The following is a 19,099-nucleotide window of genomic DNA, read 5'->3' as shown; positions in this document are numbered from 1 at the left end:
AGACTGAGGAGCTGCAACAAGTTGGCTGTCTGCATCAGTGTGTTCCCTTCCTGTGTAATCTACTCCATATTGTTTGTCCTGCAAAGTACAAAAACCAACCCGATGGTGAGAAAAGCACCTGTTGCCGTCTCCACAAGCAGCAGTTTTAAAAGATCTAGAAATGGAGACAGATTGGAAAGAATTTTACAAGTTTTTATCCAGGAAGGCCTGTACTTCAGCGGGGAACCAGCTGGGCTCCGTGCTTCAAAATGTTTTTGCACTTCTTAATTGAATAGCCTGATGACAGTGGGAATATTTGGAAGACTGTAAGAAGTATATCTTATATATACTAAGAAATATAAGATATTTCTCATCCTTATCTATAAGGATAAGAAAATCAGATCCATTTACATCAGTGACCTTGCAGCACCTTGAAACTGGATTTAGATATCGAAAGTGAACAAGTCCATTATTTTCTTCTGCTCATACTTCAAGCTACAGAAGCATAAACAGATAAATGTGGAACAAATGGAACAAAATTAGGTTTTTTTAATTGCATATTAAGCTCTTATGAGTAACCAATCTCTCCCACCACTCTGTTTTTCAAGAATAATTAGTTCATAGTCAAAAGGCCTGTACGCCTAGCTTCACCTCAAAATAAACTTTTTTACAGCAAAGTTATAAATTTTTAAAAAGTGGGTTCTATGTACTGACATACACTTCACTATTACAAGGGCAGCAGGTGTTATGTAACAAATGATGTAAAGTCTAAGTTAGACATCAGACCTATGGAAATACTTTGGAAATCGCCAAAGGTCACTAACATTTTATAGGAAAGAAAAAAGAGAAAAAAAAAAACAAACTCCCCTCCCTAACATTTCATTCTTTTCCCCTCTACAAAGCAAAGAAAACGCAGAGCTGGATTCTTTGTAATTAACAGTATTGTGGTTTTAACCTAAACAAAGGACAAGAAATGAAAAGTTAACAAATCATCAGACATCATACACTGCACTGGAAGAGAACTCTAGCGATCTGCAAAATAGCTCAGGATACACGAGCATGAGGTCAACTGTTTTCTGTAGATAACTGTGGGTATAAGCATCTTTACCTCATGGATAAGGCATGCAACATAACACAGGAATATTCTGGCATTTTCAAAACAACTATATTTGCTTTCCATGTTATTCTGACAAATACAGAAAATAAGGTCACTAATCAAAATTAAGATGTAAATATTACAGTTTTTTCTTTCTTCTCCATTCCACCTGTTTTTTTCAGCATGCTATCACAGTTTCCATAGCTACACTGTTTACACCACAATGGCCTTGTCCCTCTCTTTGCTAAGACTTCTTGATGTTAAAACGTACTTTAACACCTAGTTAGCTTTGAAACCAGGGGATTCCTATGAAAGCCGTGGTACTCTGAGGAGATGCTTCACTCAGTGCAGGAACAAAAAGAGAATATACCATGTGACCTGAAGGAAAGGAGAAATGCAGCTGTCTGTTCACTCTGACAAAATCCTCCTTTTCCAAATGCCCCTCTGTTAAAGTGCTCAGCTTCCAAAAGGTTTCACATGGTGATTCCAACTTCCCTTGAGCCAGTATCTGTTTAAGGTTGCATCTGGTAGCCTCCACGTGCTAACAATGTTGTGGACTGATCAACACTTATTCTACACATTGCTGCCATCAACATTTTGGCTGAGTAACTTATAGCAAGTGCAATCTTTGCATTTAACCAAAGGCACCCTCTAAAGTTCTTAGAGACAGCATCAAGCCATGGATGTGAAAGCCTCTGACAGCTCCACAGCATGGCCCAAACCACACAGCTCTCCTCCATAATGGATACTGGACCAATGCTGCAGAGCAATGTACATTAGAAATCTACCAGACGGAGGAGCTGTGCATCCTCATCTTCCCAAAGAGTTGTGCTCGGTGAGTGGACACGTTCATAACTGCCAATGTAATCTGTCAGACATCATACTGTAACCTTCAAGTAATGTACACAATGAGGGACAATACCTGACAATTTGTGTCCAAAGCCAACACAGCTGCAGGTAACAGAATACACTGTGAGCTGAGGGCAGCAAAGAAGAAGTCTTGGTGTCATCATGTGGACATCAGGTAGGTGTTGAGATGCCTTGGAAACATGACACCATTCTTGATTCCCTCCAAGTCACTGTGAATGTGCCAACACACAGCAGTCAACAGTTCACTGGGTTTACCCTAAACTGAACATAATAGCATGTGTGTTCTTGAGTGTCCTCAATCTCAATTTATAAATTTGATCTCAAGCCACTTCAACTGTCATGTAACACGCATTATGGCTGTACAATGTCACACCTTTCCTCCATCAATAATCACCTCATATGGACCACCTGGCCTGTATTTGTTCCTGGCTACAAAGGTTTTCTCCCCTTGAAAATTTGGCCATCTTCACTAACTGATTTTCTCAAGCCACCTACAGAGCTCTTTCCCAGTTCTGCTAAGTACCCTTTGCTCCATGCATCAGGAAACAATTACTTCATTGTCCCCAGCAGCTTCCTCCTCTACAGTTGTCATGGCTGCTTCTTGTGGCTTGTCCTCTCATTCACAGAACTACAGAGAATCACTTGGCCAAGCTGCAGATGCTGCTGAAATCATCAGCTCCATCAGCTTCTCCTAGGAAAAGCAAATAGGCTGCAGGTTCCAACAGCCATGTACTCAGCAGCTGCCTGCTTCACCTGTGCCTGAAGCTAGCTGATATTTAAGCTCTTCCTCTTCTTGAAGTGAACATTTTAATCCAAGAAATATGAATATTATCTGTTAGACAGTTTCTGCAGCTTTTTGCTTTGTCATAACAACTCTGGCTGTGATTCAACAATGCACTTAAGCAGATGCTTAATTTTAAGTAGGTGAATAGGCCTGTTGAAAATATGCTACATTTAAGTATAAAATTGATAACGTACTTTGTTGTTTTGGATTAGGCATTAGTTGCAGAAAAAGTTTAAAGCCATATTGTATAACACTTAAACACTGACCTACAGGCAAGTTTATGCTTCCCTTACAGCAGAAAGTTACTAGTGCTCCCTCCAAGAAGCAAAACATAGTTTTGAAGATCTTCAAGATGAAATTAATATTACCTAGAATTGTGATAGATGGACTAGGAAAAAAAAAAAAAAAAAAAAAAAGGAGAAGTGATTTTTCAGCTAATCTTTCTTGTCACAGACAAAGGTCTTTTTTTCATCAATCTCTGTAAATTTTATTGTTTTGAAATATCAGCACAGTTAGGGTCTTTTTTTTTTTTTGCTGACTTGCTCTGTATTCAAGTCCCAAATGTAGTAGTTCACATCATTCACAATTCCAGACCACACTTATGTCAGCACTTCTTACACAATTAACTGGGAAAATATAATGCTCTGTATCCCTATCTTCCTTATCCTACTTTTAATACAGAACAGTATGATAGCTTTATTGTGAAACATCCCAAACAAACTCTCTAAATAACAAATAAATAGCATAAGCAAGAACACTGAATATGTATTCTTTTTCTGCTTTCTTACTAAAATTGTTTCTTCTGTATACACTTAGAAAAAAAAAAAAAAAAGAGATTTGTTCCAGTCTGAGAAGTATCATCCTGTTTAATTTTAATGTTTAGGATGGCGAACTTCATTAATCATGGTGAAACGACAGTCGAAAGTCTTAGAGAATTCTTAAGCCAAATCTAGAAATTGGAAGCACTTCAGCACATCAGTGATTTCTCAAGTAATGAGATGTGCAGAATTAAGATGCTTTTATGAGAAAAACTTTCTAGATATGATTATAACCTAAAATGTGGATTGGGGATAAAGATAGATTCAAATGACAAAGGATGAACTTCGATAGTAAATGAACAAACGAATCAGTCATGAAGCACAAAGCATGTGACTGAAAACCAAGAACCAGAGGACTGTGAAGTTCCTAAATTAAGGAAAATGCTGGGTCTAATAGGAAAATGCGGCCCCAGCCTTCAGCCTCTTCAAGTCTTCTTCAGTCACTTCTTTCTTAGCATAGATTACAATTGTACCTCTCATTTCTGATGAGGTCCTGAGCAAGGCATGGGATGACACATCAGCTGCACAAGTTACAGGAAAACATTTATGGAGCAGTTGATAGGAAAAGCACACAGCAAGAGGAAAGGATTAAAGAAGACCAGACGACATCTCTCTCTGCAGTTGTCAGTAGGAGGCTGCACAGTGAAAAAAAAAACTCCAAGAAGTTTTAGCAGCACTTTATTCTCAAGAGGCACAGACACAATGATACCTATTCAGTAGTCTGAGCCTCAGAAAAACAGAGAATTATACTTTGCTCTTTCTCTGTTCACATACACTGTCAAACAGCAAACAAGACAGAGTTTTTGTAATAAAAAAGAATTGTGTATTTTTGTACTCCCAACATATTAGAAATGCCAAACTTTTATTCACAGCATCTTCGTGATAAGGCCTCTAAAAGATAAAGAAAAATATTTTACCAGCCTGAATCAATACTGGACTTTGTCATCAAACTGCAGTACTTTATTCCTACAGGGTTGTCTGAGATCTACTGTTTGAAACCACTGCTATCACATAAATCAGTTTTTGGTTTTTTTTTTTTTTTAATAACAAAAATTCTCCTTGCAGTTTTAGTGGTAACAGTGTCCACATATTGATCTTTTAAAGTATTTCCAGTGCAGTCATGTATCTCTCCTCTGCTTCTACCTCTGCAAATTAAGTCCCTGCAAGTTATAAGAAAACACTGCTGCTGGTAGGCTGTGCCTCTAAATTATCTGACTTATCTCTCCTTTATTACAAAAGACTTTTTAGTGATCTTTCAATGTGTGACATAAGCACTATTTTTTTTTTTTCAATCAGTCTATTAGATGCTTCCAAACCAAGCAGGGCAGTACAAACACTTCTCAGGGCAACATCTGGTAATCAGTGCTAAGGTATACTTAAAACATATGTCAAATAAAACGTACTCGTATTAAGACTGCAAAATAACTCCATTCATTGATTGTTTTAAAATTCAAAAATTTTCCTTTAAAAATCCAGGGAGATAAAAACAACCAGATTACTGGGACTAAAGATATTACAATATCTTTGGATATTTAGGTATCATTAGAAAAAAAAAATCTCTATAGAATATTTCAAAACATTTTCACTTAACGATTTCTTTCTTTTTGGAACTGAACATGCTTTATATTAGATGTGACTGAGCCAGTATCTTCTTTAGATTATGTCAAAATGACATAAGGACGTTGCAGAGAAGAAGGCACCCTGTTATTCTCAGTCCTAATGAGCAACAGAAAGTAGCATAGGTTTTGATATGTGTACATGGTTGGTTGACTTAGATTGAACCATGATCATATAAAAGAGTATCTCTGGCATGGCATAAGGTGCCACAGCACAACCCAGTCATTATAGAATGAGATCACTGTGATTGGATCTTTTTGCTTGACAGAGTATAAAATCAGAAAGTGGGATAAAGGGAAGCACAACAAATTAGAGTGGCACCATTACTCACAGTTTTGTATTTCATTAATGTGAAGGCTTGCACGCCTGAGTAATTTTCATGCATACAGGAAGGACTAGCATCCTAATATTCTTCTGAATTAAGTCATTATTGATTTATCTTGTATTTTTGTTTCTCCTCCATTCTCTTCAAAAAGATGTACAGAAGGGAGCTTGTAGAGGGGAAATCTAGCTTCAATAACACTTGGATGACAGGGTGCAGAACATTGTTTTCTCTGATTTAGGTTGATCAAAGTAACAGTATCAGGGAGTATAATTCTCTTAAGAGAAGACTTACTCTGCTGTGTGACTTAACTGTCATTACTTAGAAGACATTTAAAATTTCTCCTCATCACTCTATGTCCAATGGTACTGACATGGGAGAGTAATCGCTGGCAATGGATGAGAATTTTGAAAATGTTACTTTAATGATTAAATCTGATAAACAAATTGTTTTCATCTTTGCAAAAAAAAAAAAAAATCTTAAATTGTATTAATGATATGAATTCTATGCAAAAATATTTTTTTCATTTTTAGACGTGATAGTGATTTCAAAATTTCAAAGCAATATGGCTTTTGGGTGCTGAAGCAACTTGTATCGCTCTTCAACAGCTTTTTTCTAGATAAGCTAAATAATACAATAAATAAATAAAATCAGTGATTTTATTTTATTTTATTTTATTTTATTTATTTATTTATTTATTTATTTTCTACACAGCTCAAGTAAGCATTCAGAATAGTCTAATTCACTTTTTCCTTTGGCAATATCTGAAATAAGTCACAGTGCTACAGATTTGATAGATTAATGCCTTAAATTCACAGCTTTTTTATGAAGCTACAATTCAGTGGTATACAGTAATGAGTTTATTATATTGCAGTGCTAATAAATTGCACTGAATACACAAAGGTTACTGACAACTTTCTCTTAGGTGGACTCTTCTTTTGTTTTACCTAATTTGCCATGGACTTAAAAATTGCATGAGCTCCACTGTGTGTCCAATCAAAATCTCTTTACAATATTGCCATTTTTATCTGGTTGATTTACAAACTAAAAGTGGATTACATCAAATCAGATTAAAAAATTATTTTTTACTTGGCAACAATATTGTGCTGCCATTCTCATCTTGATGTCCACAGACATAAAGTTAGAATTACAGAATTGTTTGAGTTAGAAGGAACCTTTTAAAGGTCATCTAGTCCAACTCCCCTGCAATGAACAGGGACACCTACAGCTTGATCATGTTGTTCAGAACCCCATCCAGCCTGACCTTGAATGTCTTCAGAGACAGGGTAACAATCACCTCTCTTGGCAACCTGTGCTCTCAGCTCTCTCAGCCTGTCCTTGTAGGAGAGGCATTCCACCCCATGGGTCATTTTGGTGGCCCTCCTCTGGATGTGCTCCAAAAGGTCCATGTCTCTCCTGTACTGAGAACTGGACACAGTACTCCAGCTGAGGTCTCGTCAGCACAGAACAGAGAAGCAGGATCACCTCTGTCTATCTGGCCACGCTACCTTTGATGCAGCACAGCATACAGTTGGCTTTCCAGGCTGCAATGGCACACTGCTCAAGCTACAAAGGGCAATGAAACTGTTGAAATGTCTGAAGCACTTTTTATGAGAAGCATCTGAGGAAACTGCGATTGTTTGGTTTGAAGAAGAGGTTCAGGAAACACCTTATTTTTCACAACAACTCCCTGAAAGGAGGTTGTAGCAGGGTGGGGGTCAGCCTCTTATCTCTTAGGCAACAGCGGTAGAAGGAAAGGTAACGGCCCCAAGCTGCACCACGGGAGGTTCAGTTTGGAAATTAGGAAAAGTTATTCTCCAGAAGAGTGGTAAAGCATTGGAAGGGTCTGTCTGGGGAAATACAGTCTTTCTGGAGGTGTTAAAAAAACGTGTAAATGTGGCACTGAGAGATGTGGTTTACTGACACTGTGGGCATGGGTTGGTGATAGGACTGGATGATCTTAGAGATCTTTTCCGACCTTTATGATTTCTAAGATTCTATGAACTTGTTAAACAAGTTCACACTCTCTACACTATAATGTCTTCACATACAAATTTATTACAGTGGTATCTTAATGTACAACAAAATAGACAAAAAAAAAAAAAGTGTGATTTTCTTACTAGCATGAAGGAAATGCAAATTTTCCTATTTTTTTTATTTAATGAGTAGAAAAAACAGTAGGAAGATACTTCTAAATTTGTTTTAAAATATTGTAAAAGTAATAATAAGGTAACAGGTTTTTTTTTTTTCCCAAGAATGTGAATAACAATGAAATTTACATGGAGTTAATGTGATGTCTTTCTGTAATGTGACCTGGCAGTATGGGTCTTAAAATACAGTGTAATTCCAAAAGGTGTTGTTCTGTCTGTGACATTAAATAACAAAACAGCAAACTCTCTTATTAATGTTTATTGGCCAATGGTTTACAGGGCCAGTTTGGTCCAGTTCCGTGACTAATGGGTTGGGGAGACTCAAAGACCCACACCCCAGAAAAGGTGAAAGGGAAAAAGGTAAAAGGTGAGGACATGGGCCTGAATACAAAACAGTGGCAACGAGTTAATGGTAGCAGACTGTGGGATAACACAATATAATACAATATAAGTGGAATTTAAGATAATAAATTAAATAAAATGATAGAGTGAGCATCCAAAACCGAAGGCCTTAGTCTAATGCTGAAGGTGAGATGGCTAGGGAACACACATCATGGAGACGAGCAGAAAAAGAAGGGACAGAAGAACTGTATCTCACTCTCATCTGTGTCTCCTGTGTTGCACCTTGTATCTATTTGTATGCATCTTAATCCAAGACCAACGTTTTGCAAATGTTTATTTGCAGGTGCAATTACTACTACACCAAGGAGTCCCATTGAAGCCTGAGAAAACAATAGAAGAACGCATCCCAGGAGACCAGTTTAGTCTGAAGAATGTTGACAGGGTGTTTGGAGAGTACTGCATAGTGAATACTAGAACAGTCTGATATTTACATAACTTTTGTAGTCTTTTTTAGCAGAAGATACTCTTCAAACAAAGTAGTAAAATGAAAGTTAGTTCAGGGTATGTCATCCTGCTTCAAAAATCTCAGCTCTAAATTTTTAAGAGCAAAATACAAATGACTTGCTGTTTTTCCCCTCTCTCCTCCCCCCACACTTAGGAACACACTCATATGTATAGATTTGCAAAAAAGAAAACATTAGACTTTTCTTTCAAATAAATGCTAGGCTTTTGAAGCCTCTTTTTTACTAATACAAAATAAAGGTGAATATTTGCAGAGAATTACACTACAAAGACTCTGTGAGCAACCCGTTTTGAGCTGTCTTGCAGAATACACTTCAGATGGCTAGGTGAGAGAACACGTTTCTTGTCAGATGCCTACCCTCTCTATGAACCCACTTTAAAAACAACAATAAAAAAAAATAACAACAGAAATCCTCTCAGCACTCATCAATACACTCAGGTGAGGCAAGTGGGCTTTCAGAACATCTCTGTCATGGTTCTCTGCCATGCGAGTTGCTTCTTTTGACATTAAGTGTGAGACAAACCATGAAATACACATTTGGTTGCATATGCTGAAATTTTAACACAGCTAGCTATGATTCTTTACTGCAGAGATTTATATCAGCAGCATGTTTTCCATTACATTTGGCATTCTGTGATACTTGAGAAACTAACGGCAGAATGGAAACACATTTTGAATGGAGATGAGACTGAAACAAAGAACCACCTCATAGGCTGGCTGGAAGTGACATGATGGTGGAGGAATACCACCAAATTGGTAGTTGACACAACAGTGTGTGGTGGGTGCAGATAGGCAGCCAAGAGCTTCCCATACAAACACTGTCTTTCTTCCACTTCATAAACCAACATTGTGCCTCCTGGAGTGAAAGAACAGCCTACACAAGGTCCAAACACGTGTTACACCCACACCAAATGAGTGAGCGGAGTGAAGTACTCACATTGTATAAAATACATTTAACCAAGTGACCAAGGATAAGTAGGTGAACAAAGTTTCTCTTTACTTAATATCTTGTAGGAAAAACAAGCAAATAAGTCACAAAAGGAAAAAAAGAAGTTCTAGAATTCAGATGGGGAACAATTATTTTCTTCAAAATAATGAGAAAAGAACCTTCCACTAGGAAGGGTGGTTTTTGTGGTTTTGTTCTTTGATTTTTTCCTTTGCATTTTTTTTTTTTTCTTGTTGCTTGTTTGTTTCCCCTGGAAATAGACTATGGCTGATATCCCTTCTACCTTTTGCATTAGTTATTTTAAGAGCTAAAGATGATTCTGCTGCAAAACAAAAAGAAAATCATGAGTATCCTACACAGTGCATCAGAAAAGACAGCTTGAAAATGTAGTCTTTGTATTCCACAAATATTACTCAAATCAAGCAATTCATGTTTTTTTAGCCTTCTAAACAGGTTTCCAACACCTCCAAATTTTATGAGCTGTCACTCATTTCAGTCCCAAAGGTACCACAATAAACATGAACTTAATGATCCTGGAAAGTATGACTGAAAATTCCTACTGTACGAAAAGGTAAATTTAAAACACATCAATAATAGAAAATAAAGAAAACAAGAATGAACAAACAGAAAAACCCTAACAATTTCTATGAAATAATATTTTTATGCCTTTGGATGCCAGCATATAGTGAAAAATCACAATTTGGTCTCTGCAGGATGAAAATGATTCTCAAAGACAGTAAGTGACACCAACTTAAGCCAATAAAGATAATAGAATAGCTGGGTTGTTTTATTTCCACTTTAGTACTTTACAATATATCATCTTTCCATTTCACTGTATTCAGGTTTTTATGACAAACCAGAAAAAATTCTGTTAGCAATCAAGCTTTACACAGTGGCCTATACAGGACTTCTAAAAACCCATCCTAACGCAGACTTAGCATTTAAGCACTTTACATTAAAGATTGGGATAATCCACACAATCTGTGCACTTGAAATTCAATGCGCTTCATTGAGAGAAAGCCAGCACTAAGAAGTCAAGTAAAATCACAGACATCAACTCTTTCTCAGGTATTTTTTTTCCCATTTTTTTTCAAGGGGCTCACAAAGTGGAGAAATTAAATATTAATAATGCTTTCTAGGGCAGTGATCAAAGGAATCTAACACTTCAGCAGAGAAAGAGAGAGAACAAATAGCTACATCTACTGTGTTAGTATGCCTGCCTGCCTGCATAAAACCGACTGAGTACTTTATATGTAATACTATGAAGAACTTATGTCTCCATTTGCTTATATGCTATCATGAGAAGAAGTGGAACTGTTAGAAATAAGTTAAAATCTGCTGGAAAATGTGTTGTCAATTTTCCTTGCCTCTTTGTTCTTGCCGTTTTTTAAAGAACATTTGGGAGATTTCAGGTCAAAGAATTCAGCTGATACGAATTAACACACTTCTCAGCATCACTGTAAGCCACTGATTTACAGAAGCCTCGAGTATCAGATCAAACCAGAAAGCATACATAAAACAAGGAGATTTACCCTATATTTATCAAAATGTTTTGTGTTACCAAGATGACAACTTTAAAAATCAAATCAACTACTCAGTCTGACCCAAATATTGTAACAGTTGTATTTCTATTTCTCAGGTACTCAAGACTACTTTTAATTTGATGAATAAATACAAAAATGAATAGTCAGTGTCATAGTACTGCTCTTTGCTTTATAGGATAAAACCAAGGTATTTTAAATTCACTTAAGCTTGTTAAAAATCAATTTATTATTACAAAATTGAGAAGTAATATACTTTTGCATAAGTTTCAACTAATAAAACCTATTAGGCAAAATGAGAAGAAGGTTGCCACCACTGATGACAAAACTAGTAACCCAGCAGCTGACGTGATCGCTAATGTTGATGCACATAATATTAAACCTGATAAGTGGAAGTGCTAGAACTACAAAGAGTTCCTGCTTAGCATAAAAAGAATAAAACATTTCAGATGAAAACTTTTTAGTAATAGAAAGTACTGGCAAAGGACCTTATTTTCACCAAAAAATCAACATTCAGATTTATGATAGCAACCTCAAATTCTTCCTAGCTAAACGGGAGTAAAAGATGCTTTGTGGTCGTCTTCTACAGATCTGACAGCCCTAGATCCAGACAAATGTGGTGGGTATGGACAACGTGGTCACTACTGCAACTGGTGCTTCACATGTGCCTTGACAGGTTCAGCAGAGTACAGTGTAGAACTGAATGAGTAGGACAAGATATAAACAAGACAGCCTTGTGTCCACTTCTGCTCAAAGGAAACTATGATCTCAACCTTCAGATCTACCAGTTTGGATCTCCATGAGTGCTTGTTCATTTTCTCTGAGGAAAACTGCCTTTAAATGGTAGGATGAGTTATGTTTGCCTTTCAACAAAAACCAGTAAGTGCCTATCTGATCAGACATACTGTCACTATACATATTGGCTAGCTGTTTGTACAGTAGCTAGAAGAACAGGGAAACAGTTGACAGTATCATATCCTTGCTTATGCCAGTGTATAGAAAGTGTCCTTAATTTCTAGAAAATTATGTAACAACAAAATTAATGAGCAAAGAGCCTAGCCTCCAATACCACCACCAAATTACCATAAGCGTAATTGCTTTTTTTTATGTTCTTAGGTTGGTTTCACTAAATCCTATTCATTTTCAGAAGTGTTAATTTTATCCTTTACTGTTTGGCTCTTCTTATATCACTCTTTCTCTCCAACCTAAAATAGAGTTCTGTAAAGCTTGGGAAGAATGTGAAATATGGCATAAAATAATAATGGTCATAAAAAAGACTGGCTCAGATTTTGTATGTTGCTTTTGCAACCTTACTGTGGACTTTCAGACAACATGAATCTAATGGGTACAGGCTTCACCCACACTGATGGCACTTGCTGTGACTTCTCAGTCTTCTTATCTTGATTCAAAAAGAAAACAAAAATATCTAGGGTCTATTTTATTCTTTTAATGTTTTTGTAAGTGTTGAATATGGAGCACAGCTCCAAGGACTGACCAGCTAATATTTAAAATAAAAGTACTTACAATCTACGGAGAAATTCTGTGGAGCTCACACCAATATCGCCACAAAGAAGAACAATACCTGTGAGTAAGCACATGGCTTGTCACTGCCTGTTTGCAACAAAATGTTGCTTCTCAAATTCTAAATTTGTCTAAACGTATCACTAAATTCTCAGACAGATAAACACAAAAACAGTCCTTTTCTTGAAAGCACTCAACCTGTAACAGAACAATATCAAAACCGCACCAAGTTTTTCTAAAATCAGAAAACGCATTTAAATAGAACCTCCAAGACCATCGATTACATCAAAACACTCCAGCCTCCTTGCCAACGTTTTGAGTTTTGAAAATCTGCAGTTGATTAATTCTAAAGCAGTGATCTCTGCAAGCTGAAGCTGCAGTGTGAAAAACAAACAGATGTGAGGGAAGTGGATGGACAGGGTGCAGTATTTCAACCGCTCATACTCTCAAAATCAGGTTAATATTTGTGCCAACAGTGGAAAATAAAGCATGCCAGCTTTCATTCCATCAGAAGCTTAAGGACGGTGATGTGATCCGTGATATCCAATTTGGCCTTCTTTTCCATGCAACTTGCTTCCAGACCATCTATGTCATAAATATTGACTTTAAATAAAAACACCACCACCAAACCAACAATTTTCCTCCCCAAAATTGAAACCTAAGGACTGTTCTGTATAATACGCAAGGACAGTGAAACAAATGCTATTTATAACATCCAGTAGTAACCCAATATCATCAGGTATTCAAATGCATGCCTTCAGCTGCAGCATTTCCCTAAAGCATTCAATCTTTTTAAAGACTCAGGGTTTTTTTTGCAGCAGAATTTAAAAAAACGTTTCTTTTACCTGATTAAGAGAGCTATTTAACTCCCTAAAGGTATTAGATGCTACGTGTCAGGAATAAAGACAAGAATTGAGCCTTGTTTCACAGAAGAAATATTAAAAACACTAGAAAAAATCAGTGTCACTGCAATACGTTGATGAAATACAGTGCTTGGGAAAGAGCTTTGGTTAAAAGCTGCTGGCTAGGACCTAATCCAGGAAACAGCAAAACCAACACATACACATACAAAAAAGAAAAAGAAAAAGAAGAAAAAAATCAGCAAGCTGCTTGGAAAAGCTTTTAAAACTTGATAAAGGCTATCAGCAAAGGTTTGTGCTCTCATAGTGAGAGAAGCAGGCAGACTGGAAGTCAGTACGTCTAACCTCTCTACACAGAAAGATTCAGTGTTAAGTGTCAACACAAAGCGAGGGTGGTAGCAGGAGGGACCTTCTGTACAGACTGAGGGAAGAAACAAATCTGCTTACAAATATTAGTTTTATGAGACAAGTAATTTTATGCCTGATAAATAATTTTAAAAAATAGAAGAAACAAAAGATGAATTCTGTCTCTCGTGTGCTGTAGGTCTGGGGTTGCTGAGGGGGTGCAGGATGAGTCAGACCATGACTCAAAGAGCACAGCATGGCAGGGACGGAGAGCCACCTTCTGTATTACTCTCAAAGTGGGTGATCTGGGCTCAGCAGTGCTGTACTATTAGTCATTTGATTGTATTAAATTTGTGAGACTTTAGAGACTATTCACCATAAACACGAAAGGCCATAGAAGTAGAGAAAGGATAAAAGAGCAAAGAGGGAGTAACCATGTGGATGCTCTTTTATAACACAGACCTTTTCAAATTCTGGGTGGCTGCAGACTCAAAAAAGCGTGGATAGGAATCACCTCGAAAGCAACTCACAGCCTTTAAACCATACAGGGATTAAAATTCAGTCTGGGTTAGGGTACAATATAGTTCTATGTGAGTTTTATACCTTGCATGTGTTATATGTGAATTACATAACCTCACACTCAATGAGCAGTCTACAGTTCTCTTAATGAGCATGGATCTTTATACTGGTTTCAGTAGAACACGTCAGGTGTTGGGTGTAATTCTTATAATTCCAGCATCGGCCTTCATTAACTTCAAAAACAAAATTTCTTCTATGACTTAATGTTTCCAAGTAAGGTAAGAATTGCTGAAGGGTGAGGAAACTATATTCCTCCTGCTCAAATGAAGGAAGTTCAGAGACTTTAAAAGTATGGTCAGAAACTCAGACATTCATAAGAACAAGACTAGAGAAATGGAACACTATTACCAAATGCCCTGTTCCAGCCTGAGGGCTTGTCTGCTGTGAACAATTCCTGAATTTTGGCAGGAATATATGCTAGCTTAATTTGCTTCTGCAAAACACTGTTTACTTGCAGTTCTTTCTTACTAATCCACAAGCTGTTCTGAGCTACCACTCCCACCATTATTAAAACATATGCACAAACCTGAAAAGCATTTAGCTCATGGCTGCTTCGTGGTTTTCTTCCTGAGGGCATATACAAACCAGAGGATTCACAGATTTTAATAAATTCAATACGATTGAGAGCTGTCTGTCTTAAAAATGACCAGGATAACAATGAAATTAATTAGAAGCTTTGAATTTTATTTGAGGCAAATAACCCTCATGTTAGGATTAAATCAATCTAAGTTGCATGGAATTAAATTTTTGCTGGTGACAAAGACTTCAGCAGAACAGTGTCTGAATTGTCAGAAACTATGGAATAAGCTCTTAAAATTAAAAAAAAAAACGAAGTCTGGAATTGATATTTAAATGTGGCAGTCTGATAGGACTGTAAACAAACACACAGAGAGCTACCGAACAAATTTAATTGTTCATCATTGCAAAAGATGGGTTTTGTTGGTTTTAGGAATAAAAAATCATCGGTAAAGGAAAAGAAACAAAAATTAAACTTCCCAGAACATTTTTTGTGTAGAGAAAAACAACCAGTTGTAACTTCCTTTTCTTCATCCTTTGCTTGTCTATGAATTAATGTGGTAAGATACACAGGGACATTCTAATATTTTCTAGCTAGGTAAAAAACATTCCATAATAGAACAAAATGAAATAACTTAATTTTCCATCCAGGATGTGGAAGATGTAAAAGGGACTGTGAGACAAGCACTCTTACTTACTCCTTTTTAAAAAGGTAGCCTTTGTCTCCTTAAGGCACAAAACCTCAAAAAATTAATCACCTGGAAAAAAAAAAAAGACATAAGTATTTCTGCTGCCCACAGTATGAGATGAAACTCTACTGAGGGTGCTTAACTAGCAGAAGGAAAGGAAGGGCAATGCAAGAACCGGACAAAAAGGAAACAGTGTGTTATCAAAGGGCTATTAATTGCTCCCAAAGTAAGCGCAAGTGATGATCTTCTTCCTTTATTTACTAGGACATTCGGTTGTTGAATCAAAGAAATGTTGTCTTGGTTGTGCTGAAAGAAAACTGTACCTTTTGTTTCAGTTATTGCCCACTAGACCTTAAGGGCTTTCATTTGATTGCTTTTATAGCTCACTACTGCACTTTAGAGAAAACGAAGAACAGCAGAGGCTCCCAACATCAGCTTATATGGTCAGTAAACAGGAAAAGAATTACAGAGCAGCAGTTCAGTGATGTTTTGTGGCTTTCATTACTCAGTTGGTCGTTCCTCTAAAGCTGACATTTGAAGTTTTAGTGACTTTACTACGTTTGGAAATCTGACCTTCTAATTATAATTGGCTTTAATATTCAAGCCAATGGATCAAAAAAATTAAAACAAAATCCCTTTCTCTTTCCACAGGGAAGGTTTAGATCAGTGACACAGAGTTGTTTTGGCTACCTGCATTTTTGGCAAGTATTACAGTGCTTGCAGATAGCCTCTGACAGAGGAAACTTACAGAAAATGGTTTCTTACTGCTCCACAAACCTCAGTGTATCAGATTCTTTACTTCAACTCTAAGAGCAGAAAGAAGAAAATATGGAAATGCCCCTATTCCTTTTGTCCTTCACTCTCTCCATTCCCTTGATAACATCCACTCACCAAAGAGGACCAAAGGCCTGAAAGTATTAAAGCACTGCAGATATTATAGAACTAATACTGTTTTTTTTTTAGATACTGACTGCGTATGGTAAACTTTTCCTGGGAACTTGAGAACCAAAGCACACACAAAAAAAGTAAACTTCTATCTGCATCCATAGGAACACAGACACCATTAGAACAGCCAATCTTCAGGTTGTGATTAAGCTCTTGTTTTACCAGGCCTGGACACAAGCTTGACATCTTGGTGAAGCAAATGCACAAAAAGGCAGTCTAAGAAAAATCTTGCAACAGAACAGCAGAACAGCATCAGCTACAGGTCAAACCCTTACTTTTTGCTTCCTGCCCCTCTTCCCACTTTGCCCCGTCTGAAGAAATGAGCAATGAGATGAAAGAGGAGTAATCAAGTGTACTAAAAGTGCTTAACTAGCGGAGATGGGGAAGGAACATTTGCTGAAGCTATAGCAGGAAGCAACAGCACAAGGTCATTGTGTCCCAAACCTGCTCAGACAAAGGCAAGTCTGTCACTCTATTTACTTTCCCAGTTTGTCTTGCTTTGTGCCTTTAATAAACTGTCAGAATTAGTTCCTCTAAGGACTGTATTCCCCAAAAAACATTCTCTGCCGGCCTCACATATGGTACAGCTTCTTGCACTTCAGAAGCCACTCATGAGAGTTCTCACAAGAACACTTCATGTTTTCCACAATAATTTTTCATACTTTTTGCATTATTTCCCCAGCTGTGCTATGCATGGACTGAGCAATACTACAAATCTTTCCCTATAACATTGCTTACTCATAGCTAGTGCTGCAGTCTTATGTGCCAAGTAACAGGCATATAAAAGAAACAAAGACTAGCTAGCAGAGTGAAAATATAGTGTCAGTGTATGCAAAAATATTATCCAGGCACTGAAAATAGTAATTCAGATCAGTTCATTTGGCTGTAAAGAAGCTGAATGCTCAGCTTTCTCAGCTCCAGAGACATTTTTCGAAAGCTGATTGAGCAGAACTACCTCTGAGAAACTCAAGCTCATAAAACATCTATTTGATAACAATTTTTGAAGATCTTAAAAGAGCCAAAGCTTTTCTATTTCTGAAATATGCTGGAAGAGCAATTGCAGATCAATTTCTCATATGGAGCTTCTGGAGCAATGTGCCTGCCTCGTTGGTGCCAAGCTTTGTATCCCTCAGAGCTGGAGAAAGCTGAAGTACAAGAAGTGACAGCTGTGGAGTAGGAGTGTCATTCAGAGACTTGCGCAATATCACTGCTCTTTAAATTCACTTATTAAATTAATAGCTTGTTTAGCAATAATTTATCTACGTAATCAGCTTATAGCAAGGCCCAAAATACAAGAACTGTTAATACCAGGATGACTAAGCTGTCCAGTTGCAAAAGCCAAGGAGAGAAACAGGATAAAATGCATGTTTGAAATGTTCCACAAGGAGAGTACAGAGTGGCCTTTTTCTGAAGAGTGGTGCGTGCTCAGCAGCTGTCACCAACCTCATTACACTCTGCTGAAATTAAACTTCCTTTTCTGGTGCTTTCCTAGCAGCATAGAGGAAGAGGATTTTCAACTTGCAAGTCACAGTTGCTTAAACATCTTCCGCTGGTAGTCACAAGGACTCAGATACTGAAACAGTACTTGGTGCTCTGCAAAACACTGTGCCTAGGAAAGCAGCTTTCTGGTAAGCAGTTTTCACTTCCAATAATTTCACCTGCCCATTTTCACTCACCACCTCCTCTGGGTTTCAACAACTACAGTTCAGAACGAGAGATCACCTCTGGCAAACCTGAAACAGATTAGTGATAAATTGCTTCTCCACCTGCTAAGCTGTTTTTCAGCACATTATTCTGGTCAATTCACTGGGTGATCCTTCTGGCTGTGAAAGCACAGATACTTGACTGAATGAGGATGAAAGCTTTTTTCCCACAGATAACCATGGTACATTTTTGATTCATTAAAGGACCTCATCTAACTTATTAAACAAAAAGTAGATTGTATACACTGCTCTTTAAATGACAACTGTAGTTGATTATCAGCAAATACAAATTCAAACATCATCTATATTTGAGAACTTGTCCATGGCTGCATATAAGTATTGCTTGCCTGTCATCAGAATTTTTGAGCATTTTTTGTTGTATCCGTAAGCTTTCATTAACCTAAATTAGCAGTGTAAATATTTGTGTCATGTACAGTTCAAACTGATGGCTTCAGTGGGACAACATGCACCAACCTGAAATATCATCTTCCCATACCCTGCTCTTGATGTCACTGAAACTGCTGCAAGTTAGGCACCAAAAGCGTAGCCCACATTTGAATAGTTGTCTGTAAAACACTTTCTTCATAAAGGAGCTGCCATCCCAGTCAGCAGTGGCTTCTTGAAAATCTGGGAGTTCTCAGAAGTTCAGTCTCTGGAGACACTCTGGAGGACAACCATACACCTTACCTAGCATTCTCATTTCACACTGTCACTAGACTCTTGCAGTCTTTCAGAGAGAAACAAGATACAATGGCTTTCTATTTTCCCTTGTTGACATCATCCTGAATAGAGGTCGTGGGTTGGTGTTATGCTTTTGTAGACCGCATCTTTATAACTTTGTCGTCTGACAAAAGTTTTAGTGGGAATGTGAAGAAAGAGAACAGCGATTACATTTTCTTTTATTACTCTTTCACTTTGGAGAACAAATTCCTTTCCATTTCCCAGTCAAAAAA

General features: G+C 37.3%; 1 protein-coding gene across 5 annotated transcripts in view; it reads right to left on the bottom strand.

Moving 5' to 3' along the window:
- XRCC4 (X-ray repair cross complementing 4) overlaps window positions 1-19,099 on the bottom strand; it is a 173,973-nt gene that overhangs the window by 24,309 nt on the left and 130,565 nt on the right. Inside the window, exon 8 of one of the 5 annotated variants that reach the window (XM_042823082.1) lies at window positions 12,472-12,570. The exons of 3 other annotated variants lie outside the window; for them this stretch is intronic. In XM_042823082.1, coding sequence (XP_042679016.1) covers window positions 12,516-12,570 — 55 coding nt within the window. In that variant the 3' untranslated portion in view covers window positions 12,472-12,515. Of the gene's footprint in view, window positions 1-12,471; window positions 12,571-15,483; window positions 15,568-19,099 lie in introns of those variants that run through there. One more of the 5 variants, XM_042823084.1, reaches the window with a different exon arrangement.

This window comes from Centrocercus urophasianus, unplaced genomic scaffold (assembly GCF_019232065.1).
Source record: "Centrocercus urophasianus isolate 14NV4802_14NV808 unplaced genomic scaffold, USGS_Curo_1.0 seq_21, whole genome shotgun sequence".
Taxonomy (NCBI): Eukaryota; Metazoa; Chordata; class Aves; order Galliformes; family Phasianidae; genus Centrocercus; species Centrocercus urophasianus.
This window is presented reverse-complemented; position numbering and strand designations above follow the sequence as displayed.